The sequence below is a fragment of the Pelophylax lessonae genome (assembly GCF_965119305.1).
Source record: "Pelophylax lessonae genome assembly, chromosome: 5".
Taxonomy (NCBI): domain Eukaryota; kingdom Metazoa; phylum Chordata; class Amphibia; order Anura; family Ranidae; genus Pelophylax; species Pelophylax lessonae.
Window position 1 is genome coordinate 525246459 of NC_138772.1, and position 25435 is coordinate 525271893.

The 25435-nt window shown below is 45.9% G+C and overlaps 1 protein-coding gene across 1 annotated transcript in view; it reads right to left on the reverse strand.

The window, feature by feature from the left end:
* ASAP1 (ArfGAP with SH3 domain, ankyrin repeat and PH domain 1) overlaps positions 1 to 25435 on the reverse strand; it is a 488930-nt gene that overhangs the window by 323559 nt on the left and 139936 nt on the right. Inside the window, exon 3 of the mRNA XM_082257784.1 lies at positions 537 to 663. Coding sequence (XP_082113910.1) covers positions 537 to 663 — 127 coding nt within the window. The remainder of the gene's footprint in view (positions 1 to 536; positions 664 to 25435) is intronic.

The following is a 25435-nucleotide window of genomic DNA, read 5'->3' on the forward strand; positions in this document are numbered from 1 at the left end:
ATTTCACAAGTGCAATTATAATAAATAAAGAATTCAAAGACATGTAAAGGCTGGATATGGTAATTATTTCTCCTCCAGGGTAGGCTGTGCACTATGCATCTACATAACAAGCCAGGTTCTACCACAGGCAGCAAGAATCATTGAACTCTCTGAATACATTCATCCCAGTGTGTGGAACAGCTAAGCTGCGTTCAGTAGACTCATATGAGCCTGGCTGTAATGCCGACTACGCTGCTAAGCCAATCTGACACACAGTGGATGCAGGCTCCCTTAATGCATGCAAAACTACTCATCACATTTGTGTATGCTCATTAGATTCACAACATAAAAATGTAAAACAAACAATAAAAACATAATATGGAGCTGCGATTCTACTTTCTCATATTAAATATTAAAAGTGGTCAGTCTGGTCTCATTTACTGTAAATGCAAAGCAATTAAGAAACCAGGTAGCTGATATAAAGCACACAGCATCCATGGAGCACCATGCCCCCCCACCATTAATCTAACAGTACGTGCCCTGGGTATTGTGCTTACCTCTTCCAGCACGTTAATGGAGTTCCTGCAGCTCTGCAGTCTGGTGGTGAAGCTGGACGTGGTCGGGGAATTGTAATCCTCTGTGGTCTCGGAAATAAACTCTGACACCGAGATTTGATCCGGCATCCTAGCCATGGGGACACAAAAACACAAGCAGATGAGGAAATGAGGGGAGAGAGACAGAGTGAGAGAGAAGGGCTAGGGGGAGGGGGCGGGGTGGCAGCAAGCACTCGACAACATACTGTACACAGCAAAATCTGGGAACAGGGGAGGGAGGACAAACCCAGCACAGACAATGACTGAAAACAAAAACGCTTGTTCTTTATTAAATGGCTGAGATGGAAAAAAAAATAAAATAAACAAAAGCATTTTTTTTTTTCTTGTATGCTTGTCAGTAAAGATGGCAACAGCACTGAATGCAACATGAGCACAAAAGAGCTGAAATTGCACAATGGAGCAAACTGCAACAAAGAGCACAGAACTTACAAAAGGCCCAATGACTGCATTCAATTCCTGCACATCATTAGGGAACTCTGGCTATCATAAAACGCATTTCATGATCTCCACGCTGAGATTTAGCATTAAAGAATGCAGCTTTTTTGTTTTGTTTTTCTGGTGAGGCTGCTGAGCTGGAAGCACGGCTGAGACAGATAAAAAGGTCAGGACACTGTTGGGAGTAGATTGAAGCAGAAAGAGATTTTGATGCCATTTGGGGTCAGCAATGATAAAACCACAATCGTGATCAGCCATGGGACCCCCTGGGGTGGTGGCAGAGTCACTGAATGCACCACTGTGACAGCACAAGGATGAAGTAATCGCATTTGCCTTCTCCCCATCTACAGGGATCTCACGTACACTGGTCAGATCAACTGCAGAGAGGGATGCGATTATCAAAGTTTGCATAACAAGAGGAGCTCAATGAATAATAGAAGTGGACGCTGAGCATAACCATATGTGCACCTCAAATATGTCATCATGACAGCGGCAGAGGGAACAAAATAACCCAGTAATAAGAACCCACACCCTATTCAATGCACAGATGTGATGCACGTCATCTCAAAACACAAGAGGAACGAATGACAAAAGATCTAAAGGATGCCACATACAACAAAGAACATTTTTAGGCCTGATGGCATTTGTAGTTCTTCAGTAGATGATTGCAGCCATAAAAGTAAACCGGTCGTGAGGGTAAAATGTGGCTTGCCATTGCTGAGCTCGTTCTGGTTGCCTGGCTGTTTCAGTAGGTTTGCAGCTGCTGATCTAGAAGTAGTATGACAGATATCGCAGCAGATCTGTTTAATTCTTCTAGGTCAGTGAGACCCATATCACACTTCCAATCCTGTCACTGGCGATAACTCCGCAGCAATAGAAGGACAGAGAAATACTCACCTGCTTCCATGGTGTCCCTTCCTCGTCATCCGAAGGGATGGGGGAATCGCTTCCTTGCTGGTGAAGGACACTCTGTCAGTGAGGAAGAGATGCCCTGTGGAAGAAGGTGCATATTTTCACTGCACTTTTCAGTAATCCTGTCCTGTGACATGGGTCTGACTTAAAATATGCTGAACCAGAGGATTAGGAGGACAGCCAGAAATTCCAGGTCTGCAGTGATAGCATCAGGTGCATCACCACTCACATCATCCATCCTGAAGCTCCTGCACATTTCCTCCATTATTACCTATGGTGCCGTACTATGCAACACCTGATTATACTGGATTGGGGTTTGCTCTCATGGTTCTCCCTGCTTATCACACTGATGCACCAAAGAAGTGCGCAACAGTAGGCTGACTTCCTAACAAACGTCATATATTGCATCTTACCAATCATTCGATGTGGTGGCTGCATTCATTTTCTTTGGCTTAGGCTCCATGTACACGGGACGCTGGAAATGGCCGTTTAGGAGCAGTTGGGCGTTTTTTTCAGAAGCCCCTGAACCCATCTACATTTTATCTTATCTGTCCATGTACACCAGGTCGTTTACAGTCATTTGCAGGCAGTTGCGTTCAGGGACTGTTTTAAGAACGCAATTATTTGCGTTCGAACGTGTGTTTCCCGGCGTTTCAAACGCACAAACGCGTCCGAACGTGTCCGAACGCGTCTGAACGCGATGACCCGCGTTTAGCATTCGCGTTTTTCCATTTTAAAGGGGAATAATTTTTATGACCTCTAGGAACGCTTCTAAACGCAAACGCCCGCAAACGCTGCTAAACGCCCGCTAAACGCGTGTACAAACGCGACTGAACGGACGTTTCAAACGTCCTAAAAATTCCAGCATTCAAAGGGACTTTTAACAACGTCCCGTGTACATGGAGCCTAATTCTCTCTGTTTACACCTGGTGATCTGTCCAGCAACACCTCCTGTATTAGTGAGACAGATGTCTGGATAAATAGAGCACAGGAGGCAAAGCAGACAGCAGCATTGTCAGTCGGAGGGGAGTGTTAGATGCACTAGCGCAGGGATCCTCAAACTACGGCCCTCCAGCTGTTGCAGAACTACACATCCCAAGATTCATTGTAAAACTCTGACATTCGCAGACATGACTAGGCATGATAGGAATTGTAGTTCCTGAACAGCTGGAGGGCCATAGTTTGAAGATCCTTGCACTAGCAGATTTAGAACCACTAACAAATTGAAGCCAAACTCCAGCTCACACTTTATAACACAGTGTGAAAAAACAGCTTTTGCGATAAAGGTTTTACATGAATAAATAAAAGCTGAAACTTTTAATCACCCCTGCCAGTGCTAAGTGGTTTGTTTCATCCATGAAAACTGATACATTCTACATTCACTTGTGCTTATGAAAGCAACAGACTGGCTGGCTGGATCACCAGATGAAAATAAGACCCCATTCACACTAGCGCGACTTGTCAGGCGACTTGGTCGCCTGACAAGTCGCGGTGGGTCGCCCGCCATTGATTAGCACAGGACCCGTTCTAATAGGAGCGACACAAGTCGCTCCGACTTAGAAAAAGGGTCCTGTACTACTTTGGGGCAACCTGGAGGCGACTTGCATTGACTTCAATGATATGAAGTCCGTGCATGTCGCGCCGAGGTCGCGGTTCACAGCGTCACGGGTCGCCCCAGCAAGTCGTGTCGCCCCTGTGTGAATGGGCTCTTAAAGAAAGAAAACCTTAAAAAATAAATAAATAAATAAATAATGCAGCCATCACATTTTAGGATTGATAATCTGCAATAGAATAAATGTTTGTTTTTGGGTTTAATACCGCTTTTATAAATCGATATTTATATTTTAGGCCTCATGCACACAGACAGTGAAAAGCTAAAAGTATGCCCAGCTTAAAGCGGTAATAATTTTATTTTTTTTTAAGCCTGCAGAGCATCGCATACAAACAAATTGTGTGGAACATTCCTTAAAATGAAGCCCTCCAGCGGTGCGCTGTCCCCGTTTACAGAGCTTCTACCTTCCCCCAGTCTTCTTTCCGGGTTGGTGGGCTCCGGTGCCTTGATTGGATGAACCGCGATGACATCACTCCCGCGCGCGGATCATGGCACAGGGCTCTGAAGATACAGCACAGGTATGTCATTCCTTCAGAGCGCATTCACCACTGACAGCACCAGCAGGTTCACAAGTAAATATCTCCTAAACAGAGCACATTTAGGAGATATTTACGGTACCTATAGGCAGGGTGGATTTGATTTAAATCAAGTCGATTTAAATAAACTAGTAAAAAGGCTTGATTTAAATCATCATTTTTAAAGAGCAACTGTCATCTCTAACCCGCTGTTGACTCACCGACAGTCCCATTCACTTTAATGGGATGGCTAGTGATGTGGCAGTGACATAGTGGATCTGAAATGACAGGTGCTCTTTAAATGTAAGGACTTTTTCTTGCTGGTAGTTGGTGTGAAATTGTGTGAATGCATCAATGCAGTGCATGTTATGTCTGGATTCATTGAATGAGTTTACCAAAAATGTAAATTTTGCAGAATATACAGCCTCATCCTACATAACTAAGCTCCATTTCATGCTGAATAAACTAAATTATTAATGTATATTAAATAAAAAACTATCTTTAGATCGATGTTTACTCCAAAAGCTTTTTATTAAATTTTATTAAAATATATAAAAAAAATAAATAAAAAATCTGATTTAAAAGTGAAACTGTACTGCATCTGAGCACCACAAACCAAAAAGGCTTTTTCATTTATTTGTTTAATCCAAATCAATCTCCCCCATCCATACATGTATCCATGCTTAATTTTGCTGAGAAATCATTTTGAAAAACACCCCCTAGCATTTCTGATCGTGGCCATCTTGAGTAAGGGCAGATGATTCATGTATCATTTACTTCCTGGAATCCATCTGCCTTTAGCTCAGGCATAGGCTGAGCTTAGAACCCCCCTCCTCTCCTGAAGACTCCTGGGATATATGACATCATTTGCCTAGGCCTGGAAACCAGGAAGTAGCTGAAGAAATGTAAAAAAAAAAAAAAAGTTTACAACAAGTAAATATGATATACTTTCCTATCTATATACTAATACTAGCAGCATAAGGCCCCTTTCCCACAGGCCAATAGAATAGAGCAGGGGTACTCAATTCAAATTCATGGAGGTCCGGTTGGTAACATTTTCTTTCTGCAGAAGTCCGAATCTAATTTTTCTGCTATGACTCAGGTCATTCACGTCACAGCCCCCTTTAAATGAATGTCCTCAGTCCCCCTTTTGCTATCACAGCCCCCCTTACATCAAAGCCCCCTTTCACATTAGAGCCCCCAACATTAGCGACCCGCTTACATCACAGCCCCCCTTTCAGTCAGAACCCCCCACATCACAGCTCACCCCCGGCTGACATCACAGCCCTTCACCTCACATTACAAACCCTTCATATCACAGCCCACTTCTCATATCACAACTCCCCATATCATAGCCCCCAATATCACAGCCCCCTTTCACATCATAGCCCCCCCATATAAAAGCTCCCCCCTCACATCACATCCACCGTATCACATCACAGCCCCCTATATCACAGCTTCCCCCTCTCACATAACAGCTCCCCCATATCACATCACAGGCCCCCACATCACAGCTCCTCCTCTCACATCACAGCTCCTCCTCTCTAATCACAGCTCCCCACATCACAGCACCCCTCTCGAATCACAGCCCTCCATATCACAACTTCTCCCTTTTACATTACAGCCCCCAGTATCACAGCAACCCCCCCCCCCTTCTCATCCCAGCTCCCCCTCTCACATTACAGTTCCCCCTTCTTACATCATCCCATATCACAGTTTCTCTCTCTCACATCATAGCCCTTCAGTATTATAGCCCCCCCCTCTCACAGCCCCTCATATCACAGCTCGCCCCTCACAGTCACCACCCCCCCCCCATTTCTATGCTCCCCCCTCTCACTTCACAGCCACAGATATAACATCACAGCCCCCCCCACAATAATCTTCTCCCTACCTTAACTCAGTGTTGTGGAGGGCGGGAAGAGTGGCAGGGTGGACTCCTCTTCTGGGTGTGCTCGTCTGCTGCTGCCGCTAGGCTCTGTGCCGTCTGCCCTCCTCCTTGCTTTGGATTCAGTGGCGGGCGGGTGCATTGGGGGGGAGGAGAAGGGTTGCCACTCCCCCCTGGAGACCTTCTGTTCCCCCCGCCTGCTCTGCTGTGACTTCAACAGCAGCAGGGGCGGGTGGGTGCATGTGGGGCGGGAGGGGAATCTGGGTCCTCCTTGCTGTGGGTTCAGAGGTGGGCTACTAGTGCATTGGGGGAGTGATTGGCAGCTGCCGCCCCCCTAAATAGCAAACCACCGCACTGGGGCGGGTTCACTCCGTGTCCCCAGACAGCTGCTGCGGTCCAGATTTAAGCGCATCTGGGTCCGGACGTGACCGGTGTCCGTCTATTGAGGACCCCGGGAATAGAGCTTATAGCTGCGGATAGAGGACGTTATCTACCGCAGCTAAACTGAGACAATGCATTCCTATGACCTACATTCCTATATTCACACACAGCGTTTAGCAGTGGTTATCTTTCAAATGATTTTGTATGGTTAGAAAAAAAAATTTGATTGCATCCAGGACCGATTTATCGCAGCTATCTGAATATAACCATGGCTAATCGCAGTGCACTGTTTCACCTGCGGATAGCACCGGCAACAAAAGAAAGAAGAAGAACAACAGAAAGCACATCAGAATTACAAGGTAAACATAGTTGCTATGGAAATGGCAAAAATGTTCCACCGCAGCTAAGCGCAGCCGCAAGTAAACGCAAGTAATCGTAATGTACACCGCAAGAGATCATTGTACTTAGTGTCTTGGGATTTCAAGATAACAAAAATAAGCTTTTACCAGCGGCAGAACATCCGCCTGTGTGAAAGGGGCCTAAGGATCAACAATAAATCAATGTTGATTGAGAGAGTGAATTTCCATTTTAAATATATAAAAAAATGTTTTTTTATATTATATATATATTTTTCTATCCACCCTGCCTATAGGTAAGCCATACCTATAGGTAAAAATCAAATCTAATCTACTTTTGTAAATGCTGATGCGCATTGGCGTTTACCCACCCACGCATGCACATTTGACATCGTACATACATGCCAATGCACAGAAGCATCTACATTTACAAGAGAACAGCCGCATACAGCCATTCATTTGTATGGCAGGCTATACGCAGCACCTGTGGCTTCTTGGAGTGTTTTCACGTATGCCTGGAATTTTATATAGGGCTTATTTTCAGACTTTCCCTGCCCATGTGCATGAGGTCTGGAGGTGCATTCAGGAGCATTCTGAAATTCTGAATTCAGAATTCAACATTCTGGTGCAAGTTTAGATCGGATAATGTGAGGATAGAAGAACTTTTAGAAATTTGTTGCAAATCCAAACACTTTCTTTCATTCATGTAAGAAATATGATCATTCAAAAATTTCAGCAACTTCTTATCACTTCAAATCACCCCCCCCCCCCCCCTCGATATCCATTTGATGGGTGTTCCTGTTTAACCCTTTTGCTGCTGAGGCAGTTTTTGCTAATTTTTTTGCACACATGATTACAAAATCATTTGGGCCTGGAGATTAGATTAAAACCTCCAAACATTATTTTTTTTTTCTGAAAGCAGAGACCCTGGAGAATAAAATGGTGGTAGTTCCAAGCTTTTTTTTATGTCACATGATATTAGCGCAATGATTTATCAAGCGCCACTAAAGTTCATTTTAGGGCACGCAAACACAATATATTATTATCCAATTTTTTGTAAATTATTAAAAAAGATGTGGTTGCGTAAATAGACCCCCTACATGTCAAGCTTTAAAACTGCATGGACCTGCAAAATGATGACAAACTTGGGTACTCTATATTTTGCCACAGATGACGCTGTAAAAGGTCAGGTCACCATTTCATAGTTTACTGCAAATAATGGCCCTAGAATTATCCAGTGTGTACAGCAATATGTAACATGAAGCAGAAGTACACCCAACAGGTGGGGACAGCGCAGGTTCAAAAAAATTTTTGTGGGTGGGGGGGTTCTAAGCCCCCGTTCACACTGGGGCGACCTGTCAGGCGACCTGGTCACCTGACAGGTCGCCATAGGTCGCCTGGCATAGAGAAGCTGCGGACCCGTTCTAATAGGAGCGACACAAGTCGCTCTGACTTAGAAAAAGGGTCCGGAGCTTCTTTGGGGCGACCTGCATTGACTTCAATGTTATGAAGTCCGTGCCGGCCGCTCCGAGGTCGCGGTACGAGCAGCGCGCCGCGACCTGTGAGGTCGCCCCGGGAAGTCGGATCGCCCCAGTGTGAACGGGGCCTAAGTGTTTTGGTGCAACTTTATTTATTTTTTTTTTTGTATCACGTAAGGGTCATAAAGTGGTATGGACTCTTTGACAGGTTCTCTTTAATGAGACTTCAGAGGTCTTTTACACTAGAAAAACTTACAAGGGACAGATTGGTTTACACTGTCCACATGCTAAAACAGAGAGCTCAGCTGTCAGTTTGCCCTCTAATGAGCTGCGGCGAGGGGGCAGTACGGTGCATGTTTTTTTTTTAAACTTTGAGGTGTCACAAAGCGACACTTCATTTGTCTCTGCAGTATGCTCCTGTGCAGTGACATGTGGCGCACTCCTGTGTGCTGCAGAAAAATGCGAGAGCAAGTAAAAAGGTAAGCAGAATTTATTTTTTAAGTTATGCGATACGACTGGACACATAATAAATATAAAAGTAGGTGTTATCCCAGTCGGGCTGTAAATGTGGAAATTTAAACCCAAAAGCAAACATTTATTATATTGCAGCTTAGATGTGATGGCTGCATTCGTTTTTTTTTTTTTTTTTTGTTTTTTCTTTTGTAGGCCCTCTTTCTTATAGTTTCATCTGATGATCCAGCCTGCTAGTTTGTTGTTTTTTAGTCCTCCAGCAGAATTTATCAGTTACAGAGATGAGACAAACCATTTACCACTGGCAGGGGGCTTACAATAATCAATTTTTATTCATTTCTTTAAAACCTTTATCCCAAATGGAAAAAAAAAAAAAACAGATTATAAAGTATGAGCTGAAGTTGGGCTTCAATTTGTTAGTGTATTCAAATCTGCGAATACATTTAACACCTAGACTGACACTGCTGCTGTCCAAAGGTGCCCCATGTGCTCTAAAACACATCCAATTAAAAAAAAAAAAAAAAAAAAAAAAATTTAAAAAATAAAATGTCTTCATCAATTTAGGCCAATATGTATCCAGGGCTCCAATACAGGAGATGTGTTACTGGCCAGATCACCAGTTGTTATTAAAATGGTTGAATATCATGTTAAAAAGGAGAAATACAGCCAAAGCTCGTTTAGCTGTACTTCTCCTGTGGATCACAGGAGTGCAGTTACTTCCGCACTCTTGTGACTCATTTTCAGCAGACAGCGGGCTTCAGCTGTGATGTCACAGAGCTGATCCAGACTTGGGAAAGATCGCGACCATATGGTCGGGATCCACCCAGGAGCCTTGACCAGCACCCAACTCAGCGAGCCACTGAGAGCCTAAGGCTGCATTCACATGTCAGCGTATGGATCGTGGGCAGAATCGCCGTGATTCCGCCCGCGTTCCGGAAATCATTGCAAATCGCGGGACGCCTGTGCGTTGCCCGTGATTTGCAATAGCACCCCAAATGCTGAGCGATGTTGCCGCGATTTCCGCCTGCCGAATCGCGGTAACATCGCGCAAAAAAAATTGAGGGACGCATTGCGCTTCAAAGAAGCTCTTGTACTTTTTTGGGCGTAATGCGTCCCGCGTTTTCTTTTTGCACGATGTTACCGCAATTTGGCAGGCGGAAATCGCATCAACATCGCTCAGCGTTTGGGGTGCTATTGCAAATCACGGGCAACGCACAGGCGTACCACTATTTGCAATGATTTCCGGATCGCGGGCGGAATCGCGGCGATTCTGCCCGCGATCCATACGCTGACATGTTGTGAATGCAGCCTAAACCAGCCACGGCTGCCCCCTCCACAGCCCAGCGGTCCAGTGAGCGTAGGGAGGCAGAGCAGAGAGAGAGCAATCGGCTGGGTTTGATCGCTCGATTCTCAGTATTCTCTCCGATCCGGGGCAGATGCTGCATTCACCTAGGTAAGTAGGATTCCAACATAAAAATTAATCCCATACTTCTCTTTTAAGCAACCTACAGAGACAGAAGGTGCTGGGATTCCACTGGGACTGGGAGGCCACTGGTAAAAACTGGATATTTGTCTTACCATAAAATCCTTTCCTCTGTGGTTCACTGACGGACACAGCTCCATTTCTTCTTAGACCCTTGGGCTTATACTGCTCTCTCCACAGGAGTAGGACTAGGCGGAAATAATTTTGGGTATGCCCTGGGTCAGTCCCAGGGGGTATACTCTTCTTCCTGCTATAGCTCTTCAGTTTGTAACAAGCAATGTCAGAAGAATACATAACTCAACCCAACAGAGGGGTGGGTGTTGTGTCTGTCAGTGAACCTCAGAGAAAAGGATTTTACGGTAAGACAAAAATCCAGCTCTCTTTCGTTCACTGATGGACACAGCTTTATATCTTCTTAGACCCTTGGGACGTCCCAAAGCAGTGTCAATATGAGGGGTGGGAAAACACAGCAATACATGTAATTCCCAAAAAGGGCTAACCATAGCCAACCAGGAGCTCAACCAGGAAAATATACACCCTCAAGAGGCAGGAGCCTCTGCAACCGCAGTCTGCAAAACTTTGTGGCCGAATGCAGCATTCGAAGATGCAAGTACCTCCACCTTATAAAACTTTGTGAATGTGTGTACAGATGACCACGTAGCCGCCTTGCACACCTGAACCACTGACACCTAATGACGGAAAGTCTAGGAGGCACTAAGCGCCCTTGTAGAATGCGCCTTGACAGGGAAAGGAGGAACCTGACCCTTAATAGAATAGGCCTACACTACCGTCTGTCTGATCCATCTGGAAATGGTTGCAGCAGATGCAGCCTGCCCCTTACGAGAACCATCTGTAAGGACAAACAAAGAATCAGATTTTCGAATCGACTCATTCGCCGCCATGTACACCCTGATTACCCGAACCACATCCAGGGAATGTAGGGCAATTTCTTTAGGATGTTTCGGCTTAGGACACAAAGATGGCAACACAATATCCTCATTTAAATTAAACCCCAAGACGCTCTTAGGAAGAAACGCCTGACAGGGTCGCAACACCACTTTGTCCCTATGAAACACCAGGTAAGGTGACCGACAGGACAACGCAGCCAACTCCAACAACCTACACGCCGGAGTAATAGCCACCAAAAAGGCAGTGAGCAGAGGAAGTTCATGAACATTTTCAAAAGGAGATTTCTGAAGTACCGACAGTACCAAATTGAGGTCCCATGGAGGTACCAGGGATCTCACCGGAGGAGCCAGATGACGAACCCCCTGCACGAAAGTGTGAACTAAGGAATTCGCCGTCGACGGCCGCTGTCAAAATATTGCCAAGGCGGAAAAATCCGACCCTTGGTGCCCAGAGCCAAACACTGATCTACACCTTGTTGTAAAAACTCCAGCAGGCGGGGCACAGAAAAGGAACAGGGAGAAACCCCCCCCCCCCCCCGAGACTCACACCAAGTAATGTACACCCTCCAAACTCGATGATAAATCTTCCTGGAAGTAAATTTTCTAGCTTTCAACAGCATAGGAATTAGGGATCGACCGATATCGTTTTTTCATTGCCGATACGGATATTTTGGTGATCGCGTATCAGTCGATATTTTCGTACATTTAAAAAATTATTATTTTTTTTTTTTTTTTTTTTTTTACTTGACAGGTACTCTTGTGGAGGGATCTGAGGGTCTAAAAAGACCCCAAACCCCTCCTCTGCACTTAAAAGCATTCAAAATGCCAAGTTTGGCTGTTTTGAATGCTGTAATTTTTTATCCTGAGACCTTGCCACAAACCTCTGAACCTACCGGTTGAAACCAAAGGCCAACAGGTCCACATCGGGGGTCCTCCACTGGAGATATAGTTTTTGAAACACCCCCTGGTGAAAAGACCATTCGCCCGGCTACAATGTCTGACAACTGAGGTAGTCTGCCTGCCAATTTTCTACCCCTGGAATGTGGACCGCAGAGAGGGCTGGAACGTTTCATTCTGCCGACTTAAGAACGCCGGCTACTTTCCGGCCACTAGGGCACTTCTTGTGCCTCCTTGATGATTGACATATGCCACAGCTGTGGCACTGTCCGACTGAAGCCGCACCGATATTCAGTCGATCCGTCCACTAGGAGAGGCAAAGCCTGATCGCCAGAATCTCCAGAATGTTGATCGTCAGACTGGACTTCTTCCGAGTCCAAACACCTTGAGCGGAGTCTGTGCCCAGAACACCGCCCCACCCGGACAGACTGGCATCCGTGGAAATCACTGTCCAATTCTTGGGGGACAAAGGATTTCCCTTGCCGAAGCCCGGGGAACAGTGCCACCAAATCAGAGATCCCCTCACATCACGGCTCTAATGAATTAGAATTCTTGTCCCACTTGGCACTCAGGGTGCGTGGACGCCGTCCCAGTGGGTTGGCCAAATACACCTCAGACTATGAGGAGGCACAGGATACAGGAGAAGGCGAGGACAATTTTTGCCAGGCCACTTTTGCAGGGCCATATCAACTTTTGACACAAGTGACTGAAGGACCGCCATCATGGCTGGCAGGGCAGACTGAGACCCAGAGGGTCCCGTAGCTTCTGAGAGTCTGGTGGTGATATCTGCTCCAGGGACTCCATGGTTAATTCAGAGGCCGCCCTTAAGATGCAAGAAAAAACATTTTTTTTTACAAAAATACAAGAAAAAAGAACCCTCACACCGCTCCTGCTGTGGTACTGCAAGACCCAGCGCACCAGCGGCGCTGCTATAGCAGAATAAGGAGCTGTATACCCACAGGGACCATTACCTATTCAGAGCTGGATACAGAGTGCCAAGCTGCTTGCCATGCTGCGATCAGAGAGGAAGAGAAAGAGGAAGCGATTTCACTGCCGTATTACCGCTCCACAGGCTACAAAAAAAAATGGCCGCCGCATTTACTTTGTTGGGAAGCCATCCACAACAAAATGGCGGCGCAGCACGCGGGGGGTACCATGAAGGAAGGGCATAGAAGGGGCCTACCAACCCGAGGAACAGCCCACATACACCCCAGTATTTCCCCAGAGGAGAGGAGGGACACTACTCACACCTGGGAACCGAGCGGGCACCACTCCTGGCAGTCCACGGTGCCATCTTAGAATGGGGGTGCTGCAGGCCAGAGGTACGCCGCGACTCTGACCGTGACCATTGTCCTGACCAGGGCTATGCGTCCTCACGAGGAGTTTCTCTCGCTGGCCAGCCCGCAGTCCAGTGGGGCTATGTTGCCAACCTAGCGCAGAGCTAATAGTTGGGTCGCGCTCGCTGGCCAGACTGGTCAGACATAAGGATCTAGGATATCCAGTGCGTCGCCCAGTCCGGCAGTTGATTGTAGTTCTCACAGGAACAGAATATAAGAAACAACAAAAGAAGAAAAAAAAAATTCAATTTAAAAAGGAAAAAATGCCAGGACTGCAGATCCCAGCAGGGAACCAGGTCCTTACTCCCGACTAGGCAGTAAAAACTGAAGTCCTATAGCAGGAAGTGGGAGTATAGCCCCTGGGACTGCCCCAGGGGGCGTACCGAAAATTATTTCGGCCTAGTCCTACTCCTGTGGAAAGAGCTGTATAAGCCCAAGGGTCTAAGAAGATATGGTGCCGTGTCCTTCAGTAAACAAAAGAGGAAAAAATGGATTTTTGTAAAATCTTACCGTAAAATCCTTTTCTCTTAGCTCATTGACAGACGTAGTCCTCGGTGATACAGCACCTTCGGGTTATGTTGCCTCCACAGGAGCAGGACTAGACAGGAAATTAAAAAGCTCTGGCCACACCCTAGGGGCAGTCCCAGAGGGTATATCCTCTCTCTCTCTGCCTCAGCAAATCAGTTATGTCAAAAAGCAGTCTTTAGAGATTTTAACCCAACCCAACTCAAAAAACAGAGGGGCGGGGACTACGTCTGTCAATGAGCTAAGAGAAAACGATTTTACGGTAAGATTTTACAAAAATCCATTTTTCTCTATCGCTCATTGACAGACGTAGTCCTCGGTGATACAGCACCTTCGGGACGTCCCAGAGCAGTATCACAAATGAGGGGTGGGAAAATGAAAATCAAATCCCAATCTAGAAGGCCCAACCGGTGCCAACTAGAAGTTTACAATGCTCATCCTTAATGATGAGACTCAACAAAAAAGAAAAATTTTTTTTTTTTTTTCTTTCAAACAGAAAAAAACCCTCTAGGTAGACCACCGGTCTCCTCAAATTGCGGCCTGCAAAACCTTGCGGCCAAATGAGGCATCCGCTGATGCCGTCACATCAATTTTATAGAATTTTGTAAAGGTATGTACCGACGACCAGGTGGCCGCCTTACATACCTGGACCACTGACGCCTGATGGCGAAAGGCCCAGGAAGTACTGAGCGCTCGAGTGGAGTGCGCCCTAACAGGGAACGGAGGACTCTGACCCTTAATAGAATAAGCCTGTACCACCGTCTGTCTAATCCATTTGGCAATGGTCGCGGCAGATGCAGGCAAACCCTTTCTGGGGCCATCCATGATCACAAAAAGTGAATCCGTCTTACGGAATGATTCCGTAGCTTTCAGGTATACCCTGATTGCCCGAACCACATCTAAGGAATGCAACGCATGTTCCCGATGATGCTTGGGCTGAGGACACAAGGAAGGTAGTACAATATCTTCATTCAGATGAAAATCTGAAACCACCTTAGGAAGAAAAGATGGCTTAGGATGAAGTACTACCTTATCCCTATGAATCACTAGGTATGGGGACTGGCATGATAATGCAGCCAGTTCTGACACCCTGCGAGCAGAAGTGATAGCCACCAAGAAGGCCACCTTCTGGGATAAAGTAAGCAAGGGAATCTCCCTGATGTTTTCAAAAGGAGGTTTCTGTAGAACCGACAAAACCAAATTAAGATCCCAGGGCGGTAAGGGCGCGCGGACTGGTGGAGCCAGGTGCCGCACCCCCTGGATGAAATTCCGCACCAAGGACTTGGTAGCTAAAGGTTTCTGAAAGAAGATTGCTAATGCTGAAACTTGACCCTTGATGGTGCTCAAGGCTAGCCTCTGCTCAACCTCTTGTTGCAAAAAAGCCAATATTCGAGTCACCGAATAGGTACGTGGAGGAAATCCTATAGATTCGCACCATGCAATATAAGTCTTCCATGTGTGATAATAGACCTTGCTGGAAGTCGCTTTCCTTGCTTTAATAAGGGTAGGAATGACTGAAGTAGACAAACCTCTGTCCTTCAGTACTTGGGTCTCAATGGCCAGGCCATTAAAACCAGCGACTGTAAAGCACGATGGTAAATTGGTCCTTGAGACCACAGACACTCCCTGAGACGAAGTTCCCACGGAACGTCTGCGACTAGCATGTCCAAGTCGGCCAGGCCGGCTTGACGAGGCCAGCCTAGAATTTCTAGGACCACTGGCGCTGATTGGATCTGAACCAGGCGTCCCTAGAGGTATCTGGCCCCGACCATCCGAGAAAGTCTGGTCGTTTTCTGTTCCCACACATTTATCAGATACCTGATTGTTATCAGGAAGGGTGATCTTTTCTGGTTGAACCTCAGGGACCGAAGTCACCCGACTAGAGGCTACTTGGCCTATCTGGTCAACCAGATCCGATTCCTGTGAGGCATAGGGACTAATCTTAGGAAAAGGTAAAGGAAAAGATCTATTCAGGGAACGGTAACTACCGCTTTCTGTGGTACTTAAATGTTGGAAGGGAAGAATCGCACCGGTAGTAGTGGTTGATGCTCGATCTAATGTCCTGAATACCAGTGAAAACGTCCCCCCACCCTGAAACCGGGTGGGGGCGCACCTTCAGGCTGTGTACTCCTTTGCTTCGGGTTTGGCTGGGTTGGTCCTCTGTTTGTCCGACCAGCCCTTCTTGAACCCTCCTGGAGGAGTCTTGCCTTTCCCGCTTGTTCCAGCCGGGCGCCCTTTATGGGCGGTAAAGAAAGGTCCTCGCTTGTTGCGAGGTCCCTTAGCTTTAGCAGCCTGTGGCAAAAAAGTGCTCTTGCCCCCAGTGGCATCCTTAATGATTTCATCTAGGTTGGCCCCAAATAGACGTTTCCCCTGAAAGGGGAGATTTGTCAAGGTCTTTTTGGAACCTAGGTCAGCTGACCAGCATTTTAACCACAGCACACGTCTGAGGATGACCGCTGACATAGATGCATGCCCTAATAGGGGAGTAGTGTCCAAGGCTGCGTCACAGATAAACTGTAGCCCTTGTATAATCTGTTCCATCAAATCAGATGTCTCCTGGGGAATATCTTTTCCCCTAAGGTCTTGGCGTACCATTCTCGCCCATTCCGTAAGTGTCTGGGAAACTAGACCAATAACAATTACTGGTCTAAATGCTGACCCTATCAGAGAGAAGATGGTGCGGGACTCTGCTTCCATCTTTCGATCCACCGGATCCTTAAAGGATGAAGTGTCCTCCACTGGGATAACCGTGGCTTTATTCAGCCTGGAAATAGGTGGATCCACCACTGGTGGTACCGTCCATTTCTTAATGATGGATTCCTCAAACGGATAGCGTCTAGCAATATGCTTGGAAATAGTAAAGGTACGTTTAGAATGCTCCCATTCTCCTTTAATCTTATTACCAAAACACTTGGGTACAGGAAAAACCTTCACCGTTTTGATGGGCTTATTAGTACCAAAAGGAATCTCTGTTTCAGTTGCCTCTGCCGGTAAAGCCTCAAGTTTTAAGGTTTCCTGCACTGCCACAACTAGTGCGTCCACCAATGCTTCTTCCTGAATTATAGCGGGAGAAGAAACGTCCTCCTCACTGTCTGAGGGAGCTTTACCTGAGGTAACAGCCCTTGCAGAGGGACCTGCAACTGCAGTGACCATCTCTGAATCTGAGTCAGAGGTGTCAGATAGTATAGGGGTAGGCGGGGGTCGCTTCCTTGACCCCCGTCCCTGACAGGCCGCCTCCACCCGAGCCACCATAGACTCCAAAATTGCTGTAAATGACTCTACACTCTGTGCACCGGCGGGTCCCGTGGCCCCCTCGAGGGAAACAGGTGGGGGAATATGTGTGGCAGGGTCCATGATAATTCCAGTCACTTCCTGGATAATATAATTCAAAAATAAAAAACTTTTTTTTTTTTTTTTTTTTTTTTCCAGACCCCCAGCGCCACAAAAGCCCCTTAGTGTTACCTGCTAGGGATCCCTATCGATCGAGAGAGAGAGAGATAAACCCCCAGGCTCACCACTTGATGCTCAGAGTTTAACTGCAACAGGTTACAGAGCTGTCTTGACAAACAGGAAGTCTTTTGGCTGGCTGCCCAGGAAGAAAGGAGGCGGCTCCGCCCCTCTGCACGCCTTCCGGCGCCTCCCCTAGCTCCACGAGGTGTTTGGATCACCTCAAACATGGCCGCCCCCATGCTGGAGACACGAGGCTACGCCAAAATGGCGGCTCGTGCGATCCAGCAAAAAAAATGGCGGCGGCCTGTACTGAATAGCGGTGTGCTGCAGGGCACACAACACTCTCTCTGCATGGGGATTTGGCGTGGTTGGCGGTACCGGCCCTGGCGGACCGCATGGCCGTTCGGGAGGCCTGCTTATAGCTGGAGATCTGATTTAGGAAGGCAGTCTACATGTCCGTGGCTTCTGACTGGTAGGTACCTTATTCTTATCACAGTAAGATTCCCAGAATGCCACTGATTACAATCTTTTAAACATGTATACAATTAGATTGTTAGCTCCCAAACCAAGCCTCCTGGCTTTTTGCACATAAAATCACACTCAAAGTAGGGGGATCTGTGTCATGTTATAGGATAGAGGGGGACTATATCTTACCATACAGAGAGGGGCCCGCGTTCACCACAAGACCCGTCTGGGGAAAAGGGGAACATACTACTCACCATACCGGAACCAGGCGGGCACCAACTCCTGACAGTACCCCTCTCCACCGGGGCGGGAGGGCTGTCGACCGATATGGACGCCGTGACTCATGGTCTTTGGCGTTTCAGCGAGACGTTTAACTCGCGGGGTCAGTCCCTTAATGGGACTTTGTCGCGGCCGACCCAGCGCGGAGCTATGGCCTGCACGTGCTCGTAGGCTGAACTGGGGTGACCACCGGATCTCAACATCCAGCCCGTCGCCCAGTTCAGCTTTCTTGCTTGAAGATCTCACAGGAACACTGGAGAAAAAAAGCTGTCTAAAAAATCTTTTAAGAAAAAAATCTTGCCAGGACCGAAGATCCCAGCAAGGTATCTAGGTCCTTACTCCTAACTAGACAGAAAATAACTGATTTGCTGAGGCAGAGAGAGAGAGGATATACCCTCTGGGACTGCCCCTAGGGTGTGGCCAGAGCTTTTTAATTTCCTGTCTAGTCCTGCTCCTGTGGAGGCAACATAACCCGAAGGTGCTGTATCACCGAGGACTACGTCTGTCAATAAACGATAGAGAAATTTTCATTTATTTCTCCTAAAGCTATTAATTACATTCCATACCTTTTATACACAGGTATAAATTAAGCATTTATTAGGCTGACACACAGGTATGGCACATTAAGTTGAACATATTTCCTAGAAAGAGAACCGGCTGAACGAGATTTCATTATTTTTCTATGTAAATATACAGCAAATTGCTTGAGCTAAATCGACATGCTAAGCACATTTTTCAGTGACATATTCATGAATGACAAACATACACTTACTGCCACATCATACACACACAAATCTAGCTTGATGACAGTGGAATCACACATAGCAATCAGACCAGCAAAAATGTCAGCGTTACCAAACTGATAATTAATAAAGTCATATAAAAATATTTCAAATATAAGTACGCTGAATGCATTTAGAAGTCTGACAACGCATACACGTAGCACAGGCCAACACAGAAAACAGACTCACGTGACAATAATTGTCAATAGCCACCAGGACTAATCCCAGGAGCCAAGCAACCAAACGCCTTGAGCATTTTCTATTGCTGTCAATTGAAATGCTCCCAGGAACCCTAAAAATTGCCTGCTGGCTGATTGGTTGGACTGCCTGTCTCCAGAATCGCGAACATCTTTGGCCACATCTGAAAGAACAATGCTCAGGGAATTTACAGGCAGTATCTAATTCAGCACAAGCAAGCCAAACTAGTAATGTGATCTTGACAGATGGTAGCCTTAACATGAAGAATGGCACTGGTAGAATGAAGAATATACTGCAGGAAGTGTATATTAGGAGATTATCATTAGTAAGTTAGGGACTGATGGGTCTCAGAGAAAACAGTAAACTGCACACGACAGGGGCATCAATTATAAAATGGAGTGACCCGTGCAAACTGATAAGTTTAGGTGAAAGCCAAACGGATAACTCGCCCACTGGTCTTATATCTAACAAACACCATAGGACCTGAGTTCCAAGCTCCGCCCAACCATCCAGGACTATATAAAGCGGAACTAAACTCTCTCAACTATTTTTAATCTTTATTCTTCTAGCATTAGTAAATAGAAAGGAAGGTATATTTACTGGTTTAACCTTTTCCTCAGTTGCTTCCTAGTTTCTGATGTCATATATCCCTAGGATGTCATAAACCTTCATGTTCTGCAGGAGGGGAGGATGAGATTTCCCAGCTAAGCACACCCTCCTGCCTGCATACTGAGCTAAAGGCAGATGGATTCCAGGAAGTAAACGCTACATGAATTATCTGCCCTTACTCAAGATGGCCATGGGAGTAAATGCTAGGGGGGATGTTTTTCAAAGTGATTTCTCAACAAAATAAAGACATGGACGGATAGATGGGTGAATTTTTTTTGATTAAAAATAAATTAAATCAATCTGTGGTGCTCGGATACAGTTGAGTTCTGTTTGAAGGCCCCATTCACATGGACGTCATCTGTTGCATCACTTTTTTCTGCTAAGAAAAAACTGATGAAAACAGATTCAGATTACATCAGTTAACATCATTCAGTTTGCACATCAGTTTTCAAGTTCAGTTCACATCAATTTATACCAGTTCAGTTCACATCAGTCTACGCCCGTTTTTGCATCCGTTTTTTTTTTTTTTAGTTGTTGCAGAAATCAAATCAGAGATGACAATTGCATAAAGGCAGAGGTCTCCAAACTGTGGCCATTTGCTTGCCTATATACGGCCCTCAAGGCACCATTTCTCCCATTGATATGAGACACTATTCTACCAATTGACAACAACAATGGGGCACTATTCTCCCCAATGACACCAACGGTGGGGCACTATCCTTCCCAATGATACCAACAATGGCGTACTTTTCCTCCCACTGACACCAGCAACATAGCACTATTCTCCCCAATGATACATACCAACAATGGGCACAATTCCTCCCACTGACACCAACAATGGGGCAGGACTCTCATTAATGATACCAACGATGGGGCACCATTCCTCTCACTAACACCAACAATAGGGCACCATTCCTTCCACTAACACCAACAATGGGGCACCATTCCTCCCACTAACAACAACAATGGGGCACCATTATTCCCACTAACACCAACAATGGGGCACAATTCCTACTACTAACACCAACAATGGGACACCATTCCTCCTACTAACACCAACAATGGGGCACCATTCCTCCTACAACAAACACCAACAATGGGGTACAATTCCTACTACTAACACCAACAATGGGACACCATTCCTCCTACTAACACCAACAATGGGGCACCATTCCTCCTACAACAAACACCAACAATGGGGCACCATTCCTCCTACAACAAACACCAACAATGGGGCACCATTCCTCCTACAACATACACCAACAATGGGGCACCATTCCTCCTACAACAAACACCAACAATGGGGCACCATTCCTCCTACAACATACACCAACAATGGGGCACCATTCCTCCTACAACAAACACCAACAATGGGGCACCATTCCTCCTACAACAAACACCAACAATGGGGCACCATTCCTCCTACAAACACCAACAATGGGGCACAATTCCTCCTACAAACACCAACAATGGGGCACAATTCCTCCTACAAACACCAACAATGGGGCACCATTCCTCCTACAACAAACACCAACAATGGGGCACCATTCCCCCTACAACAAACACCAACAATGGGGCACCATTCCTCCTACAAACACCAACAATGGGCCACAATTCCTCCTACAAACACCAACAATGGGGCACTATTCTCCCCAATGACACCAGATGTGGTGATGTTTACTCCCACTGATGCAGGGAAATATCTACTTCCACTGGCCACAGTCCAGCCCCCCTAAAGTTTGAAGGATAATAAACTGGCCCTTTGTTTAGAAAGTCTGAAGACCCCTTGTATAAACAAAAAAAAAAAATATGTTTATTTCCTAAAAACGTGAACAGAACAGATGTAAACGGACGGCATCCGTTTACATCCATTTAGATCAAACCTGTTCCATTGCAATGGATCTGGATTTTGGCGGTATCGTTTAAAAGAACGGAACTGAACGGACTCAGATGTCAACATCCATTTGTCCATAGAAACAAAATTGCTGTCAGTTTTTCAGCCATGAAAAGACGGATGGAAAACAGACAGATGGAATGTCCATGTGAAAGGGGCTTTAAGGGGGGGGGGGTATTGCTTTCACTTAGATTTTTCATAGTATATAACAGGCAATTCAGCGGGAAGCTATAATCACAGATGACACTTGGCTCTACCTCACTGCAGCTTTGACTTGTGCACAGTACACTATAGAGTGGTGTTAGGGCTCATTCACACAGGTGTGGAGGATGGCAAAGAGCTTGTGCATCCGTGGCTCTGCACCCATCTCTGTGTACCTGGTAAGCTTGGCTGTGTGGGTGAGCTTGACAGCCAATACGTACCCCATCACTCATATAGGCTGGCTGCATGCAGCTACTTGCTAGTATGAAAAGATAAACAAATGGCTCTTCACGCTGTATGGGGCTCTGTGCCCATGCAGTGAGCTTACACTTGGCCATCTGCACCGTGCCCAAATACGTTTGACCCCCAAAGCCCAGCTTGGTTGACAAATGTGATCGCTCCATACATTCTCAGGCAAGGTTCAGCACGCTGTGCCCTGTCTGTCCCGCATGAAGAGGTGGGTTAAGGTTCAGTTCAGTTTTACTCGGGCTCAGTACTCACCTATTTGTTCACTATCCCTGCTCGAGCACAGAACTCTTACGGATCACCGAGTACTCACGAAGCAGGGATCACTGTGGTCTAGCTGGCAGAGATGATGACGTAAGCGTGCTTGGGCCCGACACAATGTGAGCTCAGACCAGCAGGGGAATGGGGACAATAGTGCTCAAGCTCAGTACAAGGCAACCGTGTTTAGTGCGCGTATGCCCTTAGATCATTAATAAACAGGCCCAATTAAAAGTCTCTTAAAAGTCCACCCACCTGCCCCACTTAAGCCCCGTACACACGCACCGATTGTTAGCCGTAAATTTTCGGCCAACGTCCGATCGGCCGATTGTCGGCTTGTTAGTATGATGCTTCGGACAACCGACTATGACTTTTCGGCCGAACAAAATCTGGTGTGCATGCTATAAAATTTTTGTTGGCCGTCACCAGAACGGCCGATTGTTCGTCAGTCAGTACAGATTTCGGCCGACAAACGTCAGATGAGCAAGACTGGGCATGCTCAGAGAAGAAAAAACACACGGAAAGTTAACCATCACATGACATCACTTCTGAAGTTGGTTGTTGTTGGCCGACAAAATTCGTGTGCAGTCTAGAGCACATTTCAACCAACACAACAACACTGGACAAAAGACGGACGATCGTTCGGCCGACAATCGGTGCGTGTGTACGAGGCATTATACTCACCTTCATAGCATTGACCCGTTTCTCCTTCCTACAATGCAGCTGCAAAATACCCTGCTTATGTTAATTGTTGGGGCTTACAACAGGAGTGTAGGTGTCTCCCCCCTTTCATCATGTGATAGTATTCAAGCCTGGCAATCAGGTGCCAGGCCCAAGTGCTGCATCATGGGGGAGGACACATAATTCCCCCAGGAAGCACAGAGTTTTATCTTTTTTTTATTTTTCTACTTAACCACTTGCCGACTGCCTAACGACTATTTACGTCGGCAGTCAGCCCCTCACAGGTAAAGTGACGTAGGTCTACGTCGCTAGCCTGTGAGGGTCTAGGGAGAGAGCGCGCACCACCGGAGGAGCGCTCCCGCTCCCCCGTGGTCACGGACCCCACCCCCCCCGCGCGTTTGACCGGCGGACCCGATGTCCGCCGGTCACTCTGCGATCGCCGCTGCAGAGGGAGAAAGTCAGACGGCTAATGTAAACAAGCCGCCTGTCATTCTCCCCTGTGTAGAAACTGTGATCACATGGTTCTACTATGTAGAACTTTGATCACTGTTTCTACAGCTCAACAGACAGCCAATCACAGTTAGAATCACGCCCCTAGGGACACACACAGCCCGTCCCTCTCAAATAAAGTTAACCCCTTCACTGCCAGTGTCATTTTACAGTAACAGTGCATATATATAGCACTGATTACTGCAGTAATGTCACTGGTACCCCCAAAAGTGTCAAAAATGTCAGTCAAGGGTCCGATCTGTCTGCCGCAATGTCGCAGTACCGCAAAAAAAAAAAATCGCAGATCGCCGCCATAAGCGTTAAAAAAAAAAAAAACAACAAAAATGACAAAAATCTTTCCCTTAACTTTTGCGCAAACCAATCAAAATACGCTTTTTGCGATTTTTTTTACCAAACATATGTAGCATAAAACAAATTGGCCGAAAATGTTAAAAAATTTTGATTTTTACATTTTTTTTGGGGGGGGGGAATTTCATATAAAAAAATGTGATATTGTTATTTTTGCAAAATCGTCGCTCTTTTTTTGTTTATAGCGCATGATCAAAAAAAAAATCGCACAGGTGATCAAATACCACCAAAAGAAAGCTCTGTTTGTGGGAAAAAAAGGACGCCAAATTCGTTTAGGTACAGCGTCGCACGACCGTGCAATTGTCCGTTAAAGTCACGCAGTGCCGAATCGCAAAATACCCCCTGGTCAGGAAGGGGGTAAAAATCTTCCGGGGCTTAAGTGGTTAAGGTAAGAGATCCTGAAAGTAATAAAGCCAAGAAATGTATTTATAATGAAAAATATATGAAAATGCCAAAAAGCATTGTATGACCTCATTGTAATGGCTGCAGTATGTAAAACTCCGGTTATGACATCTCTGCAGTGGAACCCCTGAAGGTTCTGGATGAATTAACCCGCTGGCATCTGTCAAAATCCTAACCAGTGTTGGATAGAGAGATACTCAATGGGAAAAACTGCTCAGCCCAAGTAGATGCCACGTAATAAGACAGTAAAAACAGTAGACAATAAGCCAGGAAAGGACAGACAATCTGGATGTCTGCTACGTATACATGCCAAGAAGTAAGAATGGCAAACAATGGCAGAAAAGGAGAAGAAAACTAACAGATCCCGAGGATGGCCATAGAAGCCTGAGAGAAGAGATATACAGAAGGAATGAGCATGGTAAAGTAATGTATATAGCATACATATGGGCCAAGAATATAGTATTCATGGTGAAAAAAAACATTTTCATATCAGGAGGATGATATGTGTACAAAAGACAAGGAAAGGCGTGCAGTATATATATATATATATATATATATATATATATATATATATATATATATATATATATATATATATATGCCAAGATATTTTCCATAGAACAACGTGATACACCCATTCTATGATGAGGGCACACAGATTGTAGCATACACGGGATATCACAGACACATACTTATACATGTATGTCAGAACAAAATGCAGATACCCCCAGTTAGCAGTATAGAGAACGGGACTGGGAGCAATTATAATAAAAGCAATGCAAAGGAATTCCTGAGGGACAGCAGAAAAGCCCAGGGCAGGTCAGGACGATGACACAGATTGTAATTACTGCGGGTATATGTGCCAACAACCATAGAATATCAACACCGGTAACAGTGTAAGAGGTGCGCTGGAAGGCACAGACACAAAGCCTGATCGTAGCATGTATACATACGTGACAGGAAGTCACACAAGGTAGGGCTAGAGCGCACACACACATGCATGTCACAAAATCACACACGATGGAATGAGAGCGCACCTACATGCATATATAAAGGTCAGGAAAAGTCAAAGAAAGTAGGGTGAGAGCACACATACATACATACATGTCAGGAAAAAAAAAAAAACACATGGCAGGATGACATCTCACATACATGCATGTCAGGAAGAGTCAGAGATGCTGGGGTGAGAGCACACACACAAACATGCCAGAAAATTTAACATGATAGAATGACAGCACACATACAAACATGTCAGGAAGAGTCACAGATTCTGAGGTGAGAGCGCACACACACACAAACATGCCAGAAAATCAAACATGATAGA